Source organism: Neltuma alba, unplaced genomic scaffold (genome assembly GCF_004799145.2).
Source record: "Neltuma alba isolate B1F8T4 unplaced genomic scaffold, ASM479914v2 tig00012194_pilon, whole genome shotgun sequence".
Lineage (NCBI taxonomy): Eukaryota > Viridiplantae > Streptophyta > Magnoliopsida > Fabales > Fabaceae > Neltuma > Neltuma alba.
This window is the reverse complement of record NW_021636734.1, coordinates 142,699-157,898: the sequence shown is the minus strand read 5'-3', so window position 1 is coordinate 157,898 and position 15,200 is coordinate 142,699. Positions and strand designations below refer to the sequence as shown.

Here is a 15,200-nt window from a genome sequence, read left to right as displayed (position 1 = left end):
CAAAACTGGTTCCATGAGCATGATGGTGGCACTGGATATAAATTTATGGCATACTCTCATCATTACTGATTTTTTGTTAAAAATTTTTGAATAGGAAAGCATTTAATTGAACCCCTCCATTAACGTTTTCGTTTTCCTATATAATCTTCGGGATGGTTTTTTTCTCCCCTGATGACGCCAAATAAATGAGCTAATCAAGTTACTTACCCATAATAATAATAATTAATAAAATGACTTGTATTAGTTATTGACGGCGATGTGAAACGTGCATCATCCTCCTTTAAGAAGACAAGGACAAAAGTTGGTGGTGCAAAAAAAAAAAAAAAAAAACTAAAACTAAGACCACAAACATGTAGCCTTGTTGCGTCCTGTCGTATCGTATCAAACATGCTCTGTCAACCCTTTTTTAATTAAAGATAATGAATTTTCAAATCAAACCATAATTATTTATTGTCTTCATAACGTTGTAAGTATTAAATTTGAAGCATATAAATTCATCTGATCAATTTAAACAAGGAAAAGGAAAAAAAAGAATATAGAGTGTTGAAATATTTGATTCGTTTGTTGTATTTTCCTGTTTAGTTTGTAGGCCCAAATTAGTGTGATGGGCCCGAATGTATGTAGCCCATGAGGATTAGTTTCTAGTTGCGTATCTGAGTGTAATTTGATTTGTCACTATGACTTGTATATATAATGGGTCTCGGTAGGCCCGAAAGTGTAATCCATTTTTGATCATTAATGAAGTATTCAGATTGATCAAACTGTGTGTTTAGGAGGATATTTCGGATTGCCACGTCCAACATGGCATCAGAGCCAAACGTCGCCGTTTAAGTGATGCTGAGAAAAGCTCCTCGACGACGGTCTGCCAAGAATCGCGCAGAGAAACCCTAATCCTCCACCGTAAGAACCATGGGTGAAGAGAAGGTCACGCCCGAGAGCATCCCGTTTTCGCACCCCCTGTTTTTGCATCCGTCTGACACGCAGGGGACGGTAATCATCCCACACGTCCTCACCGGTACTGAAAATTACACAGTATGGTCCCGCGCAATGAAAATCACACTTCTCGGCAAGCAAAAGCTGGGTTTCGTCGATGGTTCTTGCAAGAAAAGCGACCAAGAAACGAGTCTCTGGCCACAATGGGAGAGATGCAACGCTGTTGTCCTCTCCTGGCTGATTAATTCGATATCCAAGGAACTCGCCAGTGGGATTATCTACTTTCAGGATGCGCACGGAGTGTGGGTCGAACTGAAGGAGCGGTTTGACAAGAAGAGCGGCTCAAGAATTTTCGCATTACACCGGGAAATTCACTCGCTCCGTCAAGGTTTGAATTCTGTCACCGCTTATTTCTCCAAATTGAAAGAGTTGTGGGAAGAGCAGGCCGCTCTCATCGCTATCCCGTCCTGTAATTGCTCGATCGCCAAAGCCTATTCCGACGCCGTTCAAGAACAGAAACTATTACAGTTTCTGATGGGGCTCAACGAGAATTTTTCTCAAGCCCGCGGTCAAATATTGATGATGTTCCCTCTCCCATCCGTTAACGAGGCATACTCACTGATCGTCCAGGATGAAACCCAACGCATCCTGTCTTACCGTGATAAGAACGTTCCCACCGAAGGCCTTGCAATGGCTGCAAGGGGAAGGGGGCGTGGCCGAGGACGCGGGAGAGGAGATAGTACACTGGAGTGTACACACTGTCACAAGAAGGGACACCTCAGAGAAAATTGTTTCCAGCTCGTGGGATATCCACCAGGCTTCAAGGGGAACAAAGGAAGACAACAAGGGGATTCTCAGCCAAAGGGAGCTGATTATTTCAAAGATGTTGACCCTCAAGGGCACGCAGTAACCACGGTTGCCCCAACATTCACACAAGACCAGTATGAGAAGATCCTGGAATTGTTGAAAAAGGAGACTGAGCCTACGGTCCACGCTTTAACCGGTACAGGTTTGACCTCTCCTGCTCATAATGTTGAAATTCACACACACTGGATTTTAGATTCAGGTGCTACTACTCATATGATTGGAAAACTTGAATTGTTTGATGATTGTGAGTTGTATAATGGACCAATTAATTCAATTAAGATACCAAATGGGGATAGACTTTCTGTTACACACACTGGTTCTATCACAGTTGCGGACAATGTTGTTATTCATAATGTTCTTTATGCTCCTCGCTTAGCATTTAATCTCATATCCATATCTAGATTTACAAAAGAAAATAATTGTATGGCAGCCTTCTTTCCTGATCTCTGTATACTGCAGGGCCTTCAGGATGGGAGGATCAGGATGACTGGTAGAGAGTATAAGGGATTATATGTGCTAAAAGTCACCAACAATACCCCTGTTTCAGTCAATGTAATTCAAAATGAGAAAATTTCCAGGAAAGATTATGATATACTGTTATGGCATAGAAGGCTAGGACATGCACCTTTGTCTGTGATAAAGCATCTGGATTCTATATGTACTGACAATTCTGTTCTGAATAAAAGTCCTCATTCTTGTGATATTTGCATTCGATCCAAACAAACTAAATTTCCCTTTAACTCTAGTGTTATCAAGTCTAAAAAGTGTTTTGATTTAATTCATGCTGATGTTTGGGGCCCATATAGGAACCCCACACATCAGGGTTTTCAATTCTTTTTAACCTTAGTTGATGATTTTTCGAGGGGGACTTGGATATTTTTAATGAGACATAAGAGTGAAACAGAATCACATATTCGAAATTTCATTTCCTACATTTCAACACAGTTTTCTGTCACTGTGAAAAAGATTAGGAGTGACAATGGCACTGAATTTACCAACAGTCAGTTAAAAACTTATTTCCAGCAAAGGGGTATAATCCATCAAACTAGTTGTCCTTATACTCCAGAACAAAATGGGGTAGTGGAAAGGAAACATAGAACTATTATGCAGATTACTAGGAGTCTCATTCTTTAATCTGGAATACCTATCAAGTATTGGGGAGAGTGTGTCAAGATGGCTGTTTTCATTCTTAATAGGGTCCCATCTAGGATACTTGAGTACCAGACACCTTATGAAAGAGTCTATGGTACTAAACCGGATTTAAGCAATCTAAGAACCTTTGGATCCCTTGCCTATGCGACTGACTTAAGGACCAGTGATAAATTACAGCCTAGGTCAATTCCTAGCATATTCCTAGGATATCCTGATAACCAGAAGGGTTTTCTCCTTCTTAATCTAAAGGAAAACAATTTTTTTGTAAGTAGGCATGTGAATTTCGTTGAAGATAAATTCCCTTTCAGGGATGTTAAAGAAAACTTTCAAAATGGCTTGAGTAATGACATTAGATCTATGTTTTGGTTTGAATCAGATATTTTTGAGAAACAGAATTCAGAATCGGTTAAAGAACCCCGATTAGATAATAGTGGTGATGAATTAGTTGGAAATAGAATGTCCAATGAAGAAATCAGTGAAGGTAATAATGATGTTAATGATGATAATGTGCACAACAGAAATGGAATTCATACTCATAGGACCACACGTACTAGAAAGCCCCCCATTTGGGCTAATGATTATGTTTGTTCTTTATTACAATTTGATTCGGACAGACCTGTTAAGAGTAACTGCAAATATCCTATTGATGATTACTTATCTTATGCCTCAATGTCTCCCGATCACATGTGTTTTTTAACCTCCCTTGATTCAAATAATGAACCATCATGTTATCAAGAAGCTGTTCAAAATCCAGATTGGGTTAAGGCCATGCAGGCTGAAATGAATGCTTTAGAAAATAATGGAACTTGGACTATAGTGCCTTTACCTAAAGGAAAAAGCCCCATTGGTTGCAAATGGGTGTATAAAATCAAGTATAATGCTCATGGTAGCATAGAAAAGTATAAGGCTAGATTAGTGGCTAAAGGCTATAGTCAAAAGGAAGGGATTGATTACCATGAGACCTTTTCCCCTGTTGTAAAAATGTTTACTGTTAGAGTGGTTCTAAAATTAGCAGCTGTGAATAAATGGAGTGTATATCAAATGGATGTTCATAACGCTTTTTTACAGGGAGATTTAGATGAGGAAGTTTATATGAAAATACCTCAGGGTTTTGAGAGAAAGGGGGAGCAAATGGTTTGCAAATTGAATAAATCTCTTTATGGTTTAAAACAGGCTTCAAGACAGTGGAATCAAAAGCTGTCTGAATCATTGCAGAAAGGAGGTTTTACTCAAAGTAAATCAGATTATTCTCTCTTTATTAAACATTATGATGATGGGGTTGTACTTATTCTAGTATATGTGGATGACTTATTGATAACTGGGAGTACAGAATTTGGCATTAGTAAAACTAAGGATTTTTTGCACAGACATTTTAAGATTAAGGATCTTGGTTTAATGAAATATTTCCTTGGGATAGAATTTGCTAAATCTGAAAAAGGAATTATTTTGTCACAAAGGAAATATGTTCTAGATTTGCTGTTTGAGACTGGTATGACAGGTTGTAAGCCCTTGGGAGTCCCAATGGCACAAAGTCTGAAGCTGTTTCCCTATGATGAAAAGAGGAACAAGAAGGAGGATCTATTACAGGAACCTGAAAAATACAGACGCTTGGTGGGTAAGTTGATATATCTAACTATGACCAGACCTGATATATCTTATTCTGTGCAGACGTTGAGTCAATTCATGCAAATGCCAACCAAGGCTCATATGGCTGCAGCAAGAGGTGTTCTGCCCTATCTAAAAGGGACTCCTGGCTTGGGAATTTTCATCAGTTCTAAAGGGAAACCAGAATTAGAGTGTTATTGTGATTCAGATTGGGCATCATGTGCAATGTCAAGAAGGTCTGTTTCGGGTTACTTGTTGAAGTTGGGAGGCTCACTTGTAATGTGGAAAACAAAGAAACAAAACACTGTTTCTAAGTCCTCTGCTGAGGCAGAATATAGGGCTTTAAGTATGGCCATTTCAGAAGTAGTATGGGCCCTCAGTTTGCTGAAAGATTTGGGAATAACTCACAATGATCCAGTGAAGGTGTATTGTGACAGCAAAGCTGCAATACATATTGCAGCTAACCCAGTTTTTCATGAACGTACAAAGCATATAGAAGTGGACTGTCATTTTGTTAGAGAGAAATGGCAGTCAAAGCTTATTGATCTGCTTCATGTCAGAAGCAATGATCAACAGGCAGATTTGCTCACAAAGGCTGTTGGAGGCAATGTGCAGAGAAATCTTCTGAGCAAGTTAGGTGCTGTGGATGTTTTTAAGCCCCAAACTTGAGGGGGAGTGTTGAAATATTTGATTCGTTTGTTGTATTTTCCTGTTTAGTTTGTAGGCCCAAATTAGTGTGATGGGCCCGAATGTATGTAGCCCATGAGGATTAGTTTCTAGTTGCGTATCTGAGTGTAATTTGATTTGTCACTATGACTTGTATATATAATGGGTCTCGGTAGGCCCGAAAGTGTAATCCATTTTTGATCATTAATGAAGTATTCAGATTGATCAAACTGTGTGTTTAGGAGGATATTTCGGATTGCCACGTCCAACATAGAGTGAAATAAAAATAATTTTTTTCACCAGAGAGTAAAATAAAAATAATTGAAACTACATTTCCATATGAGCGCGCACATTATTATACAACCAAAAGGGGGCGCAGGGTCTTCCGGTGAAGGCACTTTCAATATTATTGTCAAGACCTTAATTTGGACACCTTCCTTTGATTATTATACTCCTCTGGTCTTAAATATAAAACTTATTTTATAGTGTAAATTATACTACAAAATAAATCTTATTCTTTTATACTATAAAATGGGTTTTATATTTAGAACCGGAAAAGTATTAATTAGAATATGTAAGCTCCATATTTACACACATAATATTATCCACAATCATAATTTGCTTGCTTTTTTAAAATAATGTTATACTACCTCTGGTCCTTAATATAAGACTCTGTCTGACTTTTATTTTGATCCTAAATATAAGACCCCAATCAATTTTGTTTCTCATATTTACTCAATTTTTTTTCAAGATAGTCCTTCTAATAATTATAGTTCTAGTCAATACACTTGATTAACAAGGATATTTTAGGAAAGACAACACTTATTTAGGACAAATAACTAATTTAACTTACTTCTTTAATCTCCTCAAATTAGTTAACTGGATTTTATAATTAGGATCGGACGTAGGACTTGCGGTTTTCTTTTAAATGAAGCAATGATTATTAGGTTGTTTTCCCAAATGGCACCGATTCAATTAATCATCATGTTGTTAATATTCCCTCAATTATATATGCATCGAGATGCAAAACGTGCATCGTCGCCCCCGTTGAAAATTGAAAAGGAGCAGTACTACAAAAAATTGAATATGCAGGCGGGCCGCCATGTGTTCTCTCCCGTACAACTATTTTTTTATCACCAATAACCTTTTTTTTATACCAGAATTATCACCAATAACCTAACACTGGATATCCATGTTTTCGTGCATTTTTTCTAAGCAAGGTCGAATAATGACATCTTTCAACTTACTACTTTTTTCAAGAAGTACAGTTTAAACCATCCCATTTTGATTCAGGCCACATTCCTTTTTTTGAACTGTGCGTTTAAATTTTAATTTTCAGTAATTTTAAACTCCTAATGTGCATGTATTTTGTGCTTATGGAGTTTGGAATTATACTATTTTAAAAAAATATTGGAAGGTGTAAAATCATATTACATTCTTACAACACAAAAAAATCACTCCTTCAATCTTATATTTAGGATCAGAAGAGTACAATATGACAGTATATATTCAATAAAGATCTTATATTTAGAACCAGAAAAATACAATGTTACAGTATATACTCTTAAATAATCAAATATTGATTAGTGTGAAACACTCAGGAGGTCACGGGATGAAGTTGATGTTCGGGCTTGAGGGCTAAGCCAGCCATCTATTTGGAACGTGATCAGAATTCAGAGCTCAACACGCGCCCACGTGTTGTCCCCAAGACAGTTTCCTTTCTTTTTTTCTTTTTTTTAACATATTAGTAGTCATTTATTTACTAGTTATTCCGATGTTTTTATTAAGATATTCAATATGTTTTTTCAAGAACACATATTTATTATTTAATTTGTAACGGGCGTAGTTATAAGAGTCATCGAATCTGATGGCAAAAACAAAAAAACAAAACAGATCCAGTCTTCCAGAACCCAGAGTCACAAAATAAACTTTATAAAATATGTATTTCTTTCTTTGGTTTTTTTGGTTGCTTTTGCCAGCGACATTACATGTATTTATTGTGATCAGTCAGAGAATTAATTGTATTTAGTGTCATTCATTCACACGTAGACGATGAAATGGGAGTCGATGTGTAATCGCAAAATCTGTGTGTGTGTGTGTGTGTGTAAGTGTTGTAAAATTGCATGAAAATTTGAAATAGAATGCAAGTGGCGGCGGGGCAGAAATGCGAAATGGTGCGCGGGAGATGAAGAGCGCGGGTCGGGCATGGGTAGACGCAGAGCATATATGTGTCTTATCTATATCCTATATTTCACCCTCCATCCTTCCTCTTATTTGTTTTCTGGGAAGCCGCTGACCCTCCATCTTTGACCGCCCCCACTCCTCTTCTGCATCCTATTCACGTGCCAGCTGGACACCAGTCCCCCTCTCTTTTGTCTCTTCTACTTCTCCTCCTTTGTTTATTCCTTTTTTGCCCGCATTCATTCCTGGCTTCTTTATGCTTAATTAATCCCTGCTACATGTATCACATATTAGTTACTACCCTCTCCCACCATCCTTCGTTCTCTACTCTGCTGGACTTGTATTCCACTTTGCTTGTACGTCCATAGAAAGCACCATATGCATCCACGCTTAAAATCTGTTCACTTCCTTATCATTCTTGGAGTGTTCCTTAATCATTTTTTTGAATTAAGTACCCAGGCCACACGCCACACAGAATATCATCAGTGCCATTTCTTTTTATACATATATAAAACATTAAAACCCCGCACGTTCTGCCATTAAGATCTGCCTATCGACGAATGATTTGCAAATTATAATAAGAAATTTAACTATACTACTTGTCATGTGGGTTTGACAAGTTTTGTTTGCTATATGCGGGAATTCCTATGATATAATACTCATCATCATGACTAGACAGGCGAGCAAACAAAATACGTACCTTCCTTGCATTGCAAGACGCACCAAGATTCGCCCACAAAACCATATGCCTTCTTCTATATTCGCCTACATAATTCCGTCACCCTCGTGTTTGACCTGTGAGCGTTCCTGCCACCTCCCATTCCCTCTATATATACCCTCCCCCTTCCCCATCCTCTGCACGCAGTAACCACACAATCACCTCTCTTGCAAATTAAACTCTCACAAACCCAAAACATGGCCAAGTTGTTCTCTTCCGTTCTCATCTTCCTCTTCCTGCTCCCCCTCGCACTCGCCGACCTCAGGCTTGGCTTCTACAGCAAATCCTGCCCTTCTGCAGAGGCCATCGTCCGTCGTATTGTGCAGAACCGTTTCAGAAGTGATAGATCCGTTACCGCCGCCCTCCTTCGCATGCACTTCCATGATTGCTTTGTCAGGGTAAGAACTTCAACCATACGTGTGTGTGTGTGTGTGTGTATCCGATCCTCAGATTAACCCGCCCGTTCCCCCCCCTCCCCTTAATGCTGATACTAATGCATATATACATGGTTTCAGGGATGTGACGCCTCCATACTAATAGATCCGAAGGGTGGAAAGGGATCCGAGAAACAGGCCGGACCCAATACGTCGGTTCGAGGATATGAGGTGATCGATGAGATAAAGAGAGCCTTGGAAAAAGCCTGTCCAAACACAGTTTCGTGCGCAGATATCATAACACTGGCTACAAGGGACTCGGTCGCTCTAGCGGGAGGACCCTCATACAAAGTTCCCACGGGACGCCGAGATGGCCTGGTGTCTAATCCCAACGAAGTGAATCTTCCCGGACCTTCGGACTCGGTGTCACAGGCACTCCGATCCTTCACAGCAAAAAGAATGACGTTGAGCGAAATGGTGGCACTCTTGGGAGGTCACACGGTGGGCTTCACTCACTGCAACTTCGTTCGAGGTCGGTTGTCCAGCTTCGGATCTCGGGATCCTGCCATGGACTCTGCTTTGGATACTAAGCTGGGCAGAACCTGTGGGTCATCGAGCAGGCCGGCGGCGAACAATCCGCGAGTGTTTTTGGATCAAAACACGTCATTCGTTTTCGATAACGAGTACTATAAACAGATCCTTAAGAAGAAAGGAGTGCTTAAGATCGACCAGAACTTGGCTGATGACGCATCTTCCAGAGGCATTGTTTCGGGTTTTGCAGGCAACGGTGGTAGCTTTATGCAGAGTTTTGCAAATGCCATGATCAAGATGGGAAGCATTGATGTTTTGGTTGGAAACGCTGGAGAGATCAGGAAGAATTGCAGGGCTTTTAATCAATAATGATCCAAGATTCTGCTTTTATTGGGGCGCCGGGGGTTTCTTTAATTATTTTGTTTTTCACATGACTTGAGTGGAAACCTTGTCTCATACATCACAAGTAGTATCTTAAATTAAGGTTCATAGAGGCGACTTCGATGTTTTGAATATCTGATTTGTATTTCTTACCCTTCTCTTCTATTATTTTGACATGAAATAAAGAGACTTCCTTGTGTCATTACAAAAATTATTACGTCACCGATAGATGAGGTATCGATATCGATATTGTTCACGGCGAATATTGAATAGCTGTGTTTTGATTTTTTATTTTTTTTTTGAATCAAAACATGAAACCAAATAGACTAGTTCAGCCGAAGTCTCGCAATGTCCATCCTCAAAGCGACCAGGGGTGGATTGTCGTGGGTACAAAAATCATCAACAGTAACATGAGCAAACTTCCAGATAATCTATCAGCCCCAGTATCTGGGTATTTGTGTTTGAGCACACTTAATTCACGTAATTAAGATCATGTATGAGTCTTGAAAAGCTTCCATGCTATCTGTGGATTGAAGATGAGCAGCTTGCACCCTTAAGCTTTGCAAATTTAAACACCTGTAATATAAATTTTGATTCGGGTTTGATAATTGGCTTCGTCTGTCTCTCGTGTCAGGGTTCCCGGCGAGACTCCATGCGCAAATGGATCATTTGTCTTTCCTTCTGACCTTCGTCGATTATCTTCAGATTGATAATTTAGTTTAACCAACTGTAGTCTGAGCATGTGTGTATGTGGATGAATTCGAATATTATTTTAAACGTTAAAATGTCGATAGCTCTCATGAGTTTTGAGTTGTGCAAAGAAATAACCTTTAAATTGTACAAATTAAAGATTCCATTGACATTGGATTTCGACCTAATTAACTTTATCATCAGTTGTTAAGTTATTATTAGAAACTGTGCCGTATGAGAATAGTATGAGAACTTCATTAACTAGGTCGTGCTTGTTACCCATAAAAGCGGTTTAGATAATAAGGGAAAAATCCTTATCTTGGTCAATGATTGATACACATTATTGCAGAATGATTGCCTATCCCGCTCTCGAACCTAGCGGATTTAGGGGTGAGAAGGTTCAAAATAGTTCATTTTTAAAAGTATAAACAATATAACTTTAATCTGGACACTATTTTTTAATTGATGATTTAATTCTTGAATTGGCTTGTTCTAACTTAATCCGTTACTGAATTAAGAAATTATAAAAATTTGGTTCAAGTCAAGAAATTATAATGATTGGCTAGTTTTTTGAGTTACAAAATTATAAAAACTAAATTGTTTTGAATCTATACATGAGAAAAAGATATTATATTCTTAAAAGTTAATTCATATCTTTAGTATTTGAATTGGACGATTTAAAACTATATGGTGACTATGTTCCCAAAGGGGAAGAAAAAGTACTATAGCAACTATGGAGGGGATCGGAGGGAACCAACCAAACTTCACATTCGCCTCATTTGGATTCATGATTACAAGCACTTATGAGTGTACATTTTATGTAAGTCAAGATAAATTAAAAACTTGTCTCATATATTTGTCACGTGTTCTGTAAATTATAATTAAAAGGTTACTTATAAATCATTTCAAACGAGCCAATTATTTAGATTTTTATGGGATTGGTGCTTTCCATGAGTAAAAAGGTGTTTACCTGTTTGGAAACCTCAAAAAGGTATTTTCACATAAATTAAGATAAAATTTATTTTACATATTTATCTTGTGTCCTGTAAAATTATTTTAAAAAAAACTAATTCAGACATCCTCTAAGATAAATATGGACTTCGTTAGGAAGAAGGTTTTTTATTTTCACATAAAACTAAAATTGAGGCTACTCCTAAGATATTTTTTGAAGTTTTCAAAATAGATATGCCATACCAAACATGATCTCAATTACGTAACATTATTTCTGGAACATTTTAGGTCAGTATATATGCATTTTCTTGCATGATCTACGGGGGGAGGTCTTACTTATCGATAGAGTGCGAATTAGAAGAATGATTTGGCAGGAAGGAGGATTAACGGAATCATAATTCTGGAAATCTGCCAGAACTCAAGCATGCCAGTTTTCTTCAATTTAGTCAGCTGCGTCTCATTATTTTCCCAAACAGCGGAAAAAGAGACGAAAGGGCCTTAGAATACAATTTCCAAGGGCCTGCCTGAAAGATGCATGAGAAGAATTCTGAGGAGCGAACCAGAAACTCGAAGCAGCGGACGCTGACGGACGTCGTCCATCCTCTATCTTTAGAAAAATCCGTTTTCAAATTTTTTATCTACTCAAATTAATTAAATACTCCTCCGATCTTTAATATGAGACATATCTAACTAATTTGATTAGATTAAAAAAGTTAGGTAAGTTAGTTAATTATAAGAAATATGACGCGTTTTTCCTAAAATACTATAATCGTATTTCTTAATACCCTTTTTTTCTCTTCTACTTGATTATGGTTGAGGGAGTATCTCTAGGGGTAATTTAGAGAAAACTGATAAATATGAGAAATGGGTCTTATATTTAGGACCAAAACCAACTCAATAATTGGGTCCTATATTAAGGACCGGAGGAGTAATTTTTATATTAAAAATTGGAGGGGGTATTGTTTATCCTTTTAGCATACTATAACGGAGATACAAACATTTAAATATAATTGATCAGCATGAATCTAAAGTTTAATGCTGAATCCATCCAATAACGCAATGGAATCAAAGGGGCAATTGTACGAGGACTTGAGGCATGAGAGTGGAATAGTAATAATACTACCTCCGGTCCTTAATATAAGATCCTATTTAACTTTTATTTTGGTCCTAAATATAAGACCCCAATCCACTTTGTCTCTTATATTTATATATATTTTTCCAAAGTAGGCATTCTAACAATAATAGTTCTAATCAGTACACTTGATTAGCAAGGATATTTTAGGAAAGACAACACCTATTTAGGACAAATAACTAACTCAAATTACTTTTTTAATCTCCTCAAATTAGTTAACTGGCTCTTATAATTAGGACTGGAGGTAGTATTATCATTGCCGGTAAAAAAGAAAGGGATTAAAGGAATAATAATATTACGGGTCTGATAAGGACGAGCCCAAAACTCAACTGGGTCGGGAAGAGACCCACTTATCCAAGAATCTTTCCCCCGTTTTGTTATTGTTATTATGAGAAATGGGAGTTGGGCCATTAGGACCTGTTTACTATCCCAATGGCCCATTGCGTGATGATTCCATCAGGGACAGGGGCCCAGTCTTTACATTCCTCCCATCCGGACCTTCTTCTATGCCTCTTTACTGCCCCAAGATATATTTAAGTTCGGCAATCCCTTCATGTGTCATTGCGTTTTTCCGGCAAATGTAATGTGGCTAGCAAAATTTATAACCTTGCAAACAAAAATAAATATTAGATCCAGTTCTAAATATAAAAGCTAGTTTGTAGTGCAATTTGAACTGCAAAATAGCTTTTATATTTAAGACTTTAAATAATAATTTTTAAAAATCACCGTACGATTATAAGTTTTTAATTTTACAAATAGTATTTTTATTGAAGAACATTACTATACTATGTCATAATATATGTCTTGAATATTCTCAAGAATATTTCTTTTTTGGTAAAAGTATATCATCTGTACTCTATTTTTATGCAAGGTTCTTTTTTCATTTTATTTCCTAATTTTATAAACCATCTCTCCGGTTCTTCGACTCCAACACTGTTAGTCTCAAGTGATATTTTTATGCCAATCATTGTTATTTTAAAAATTAAGCTCAATATGTGAGATTTTGAAAATGTTCTCTCAACGGCCATGTAAAACCTTAACATTTTTATTAATAAAACTAATCGCACATATATGGTCAGAATTATTGAAAATGAAATTTTATAGAATTAGATTATCAAAATAAAACACAATGTGAATTTGAAGATATACAATCTGAGTAAATCATTGTGATTTTCGTCCTCACAGCACCCAAGTTTGGTGACATGTATGCATAAGCACAATTGCGAACCCTTAGAGTGAGGGTAACAAGAATCTACTGGTCCGGTTATTAATGTGAGATCTAATTAACTAATTTAAATAGGTTACAAATTTTAATTAAATTAATTAATATAATATGTTTTTCTAAAACATTCTAAGTATCTTTCTTAATTCTCTCCATTCATTTTCTACTTGATTATTATTAGAAAATATTAAAAGGATTAATTTGAGAAAAAATTAATTTGAGAAAAAAATTGATAAATATATGAAGTAGATTTTTTTTTTAATAGAATCAATATCAATCCCTTAATAAGGTTTTATATTAAGTAGCCGAGGAGTAGCTCTTGGTGAAGAGGTTCATAGATAGGAGGAGATGAAATGGGTATGATAGGATGGTGGAAGAGGGGGAGAGAGGCCAAAGCTTTGATTTGGAGGGTAGCGAGAGGGTTTTGGAGTTTATAGAAATGCAGTACGAGAAGCACGAGAGGCTGCCACTCACAGTTTACAGTGCTCAGTCCACAGACCAACAGTGTAGATTCCGATGGCTTTGGCTTCTTTTATATTTAATATTTACATTTACGACATTTCCAAGTCGGTCACAACCAACACTTTTCCATTTTTGGCAAAACACCAACACTCTCACACTTGCCTCTGAGCTGGAAGTGCCAACCCACCTACCTCCCATCTCTCTCCCCACTCACCCCATTTTCATTCACTATATCTCTATATATATGACCTTTCCTTCCTTCCTTTCATCTCAGTTCAATTCCCATGTATATATTTATATAACAAGAGGCACTGTGTGTCTCATCAAAATTTTTGTTTTTCTTTTGGGGCACAAGATTTCAACATTCCCGTGTTCGAACGCCCCATCTTCCGCCTGCTTACTCGGCTGGCCTCCTCATAATTACAGCGCAGAAACTTCTGGTCTACCTACCTATATATGCATATATAGCCAATATTCTCCCCCCCCCTCTCTCTCTATATATGTATTTAGCATGCGTGTATCTCATTTTCTTCATCAGTGTTATTCAGTCAGACATGCACTATTACTGTAACTGGGGTGGAAGCACGTACAGACAATAATGCTCTGCGCTCGCACCTCAGTACGAAACTTGCTTGATAAAACTGTAAAGCTTAATTATATTGATATACTCCCACCACATACAATAATGCCTTGGTTCGCATGAATACTCATGTGGGCACGTAGAAGCACTTTTTAACTTGAAAAAAGAGAACCAAATTTAGCCAACACCATCAGAAGATTATAATAGAATTCAGGCTTACATGATTCGCGACTTCTCTCGCTATTGATAGCCTAGTTTCTATATATATCGTCAAGGTTAATTCTATTAGGCACGCGCATGCGTGAAATTGATCTTCTTATAAATTAAGTGATGTTGATTGGTATACACATTTAATTTGGGAACCGGTTGAGCGTGAAAGGAACTTAGTTAAAAGACGCATATATAAATAACTGACATGTTCATGATTTTATCCGCATAAATGACGACGAACACCGTGTGGGCTTTCAGAAAATGGAAGAGAGCGAACTCACCGAAAGATGACCTGCATGCTTATTTTCATAGAAAAGCAGGCAAACAGCAGAGCTTTTAATACAGATTGTCAGGTGGCTAGATAATTGTTGTATAAAGTATATAAGGAAGCAGCGAAAGCAGAACATGAATATAGTGATCGAATATATATATATATATAGGCTATATATAGTGCACAGAAAACAGCAAGGGCGATGGAAACTAGAAGTGTTCGAGGTTTAAGCCAACCCTTGATGACCCTGTATGGTTTAATATAAAAAGGAGAT

General features: G+C 37.4%; 1 protein-coding gene across 1 annotated transcript; it reads left to right on the top strand.

Moving 5' to 3' along the window:
• The first annotated feature begins 8,319 nt into the window (after positions 1-8,319).
• Positions 8,320-9,469, top strand: LOC114724616 (peroxidase 44-like). The gene is made up of 2 exons (XM_028911003.1): positions 8,320-8,520; positions 8,638-9,469. The coding sequence occupies exons 1-2, from the start codon at positions 8,320-8,322 to the stop codon at positions 9,394-9,396; spliced, it is 960 nt and encodes a 319-aa protein (XP_028766836.1). The 3' UTR covers positions 9,397-9,469.
• The last annotated feature ends 5,731 nt before the right edge of the window (positions 9,470-15,200 follow it).

Excerpts from the sequence above, each read along its gene's own strand:
- LOC114724616 (XM_028911003.1), top strand. The coding sequence starts at position 8,320 with ATGGCCAAGTTGTTCTCTTCCGTTCTCATCTTCCTCTTCCTGCTCCCC. Across the intron at positions 8,521-8,637 it reads TCCATGATTGCTTTGTCAGG|GGATGTGACGCCTCCATACT; the intron begins GTAAGAACTTCA and ends ACATGGTTTCAG.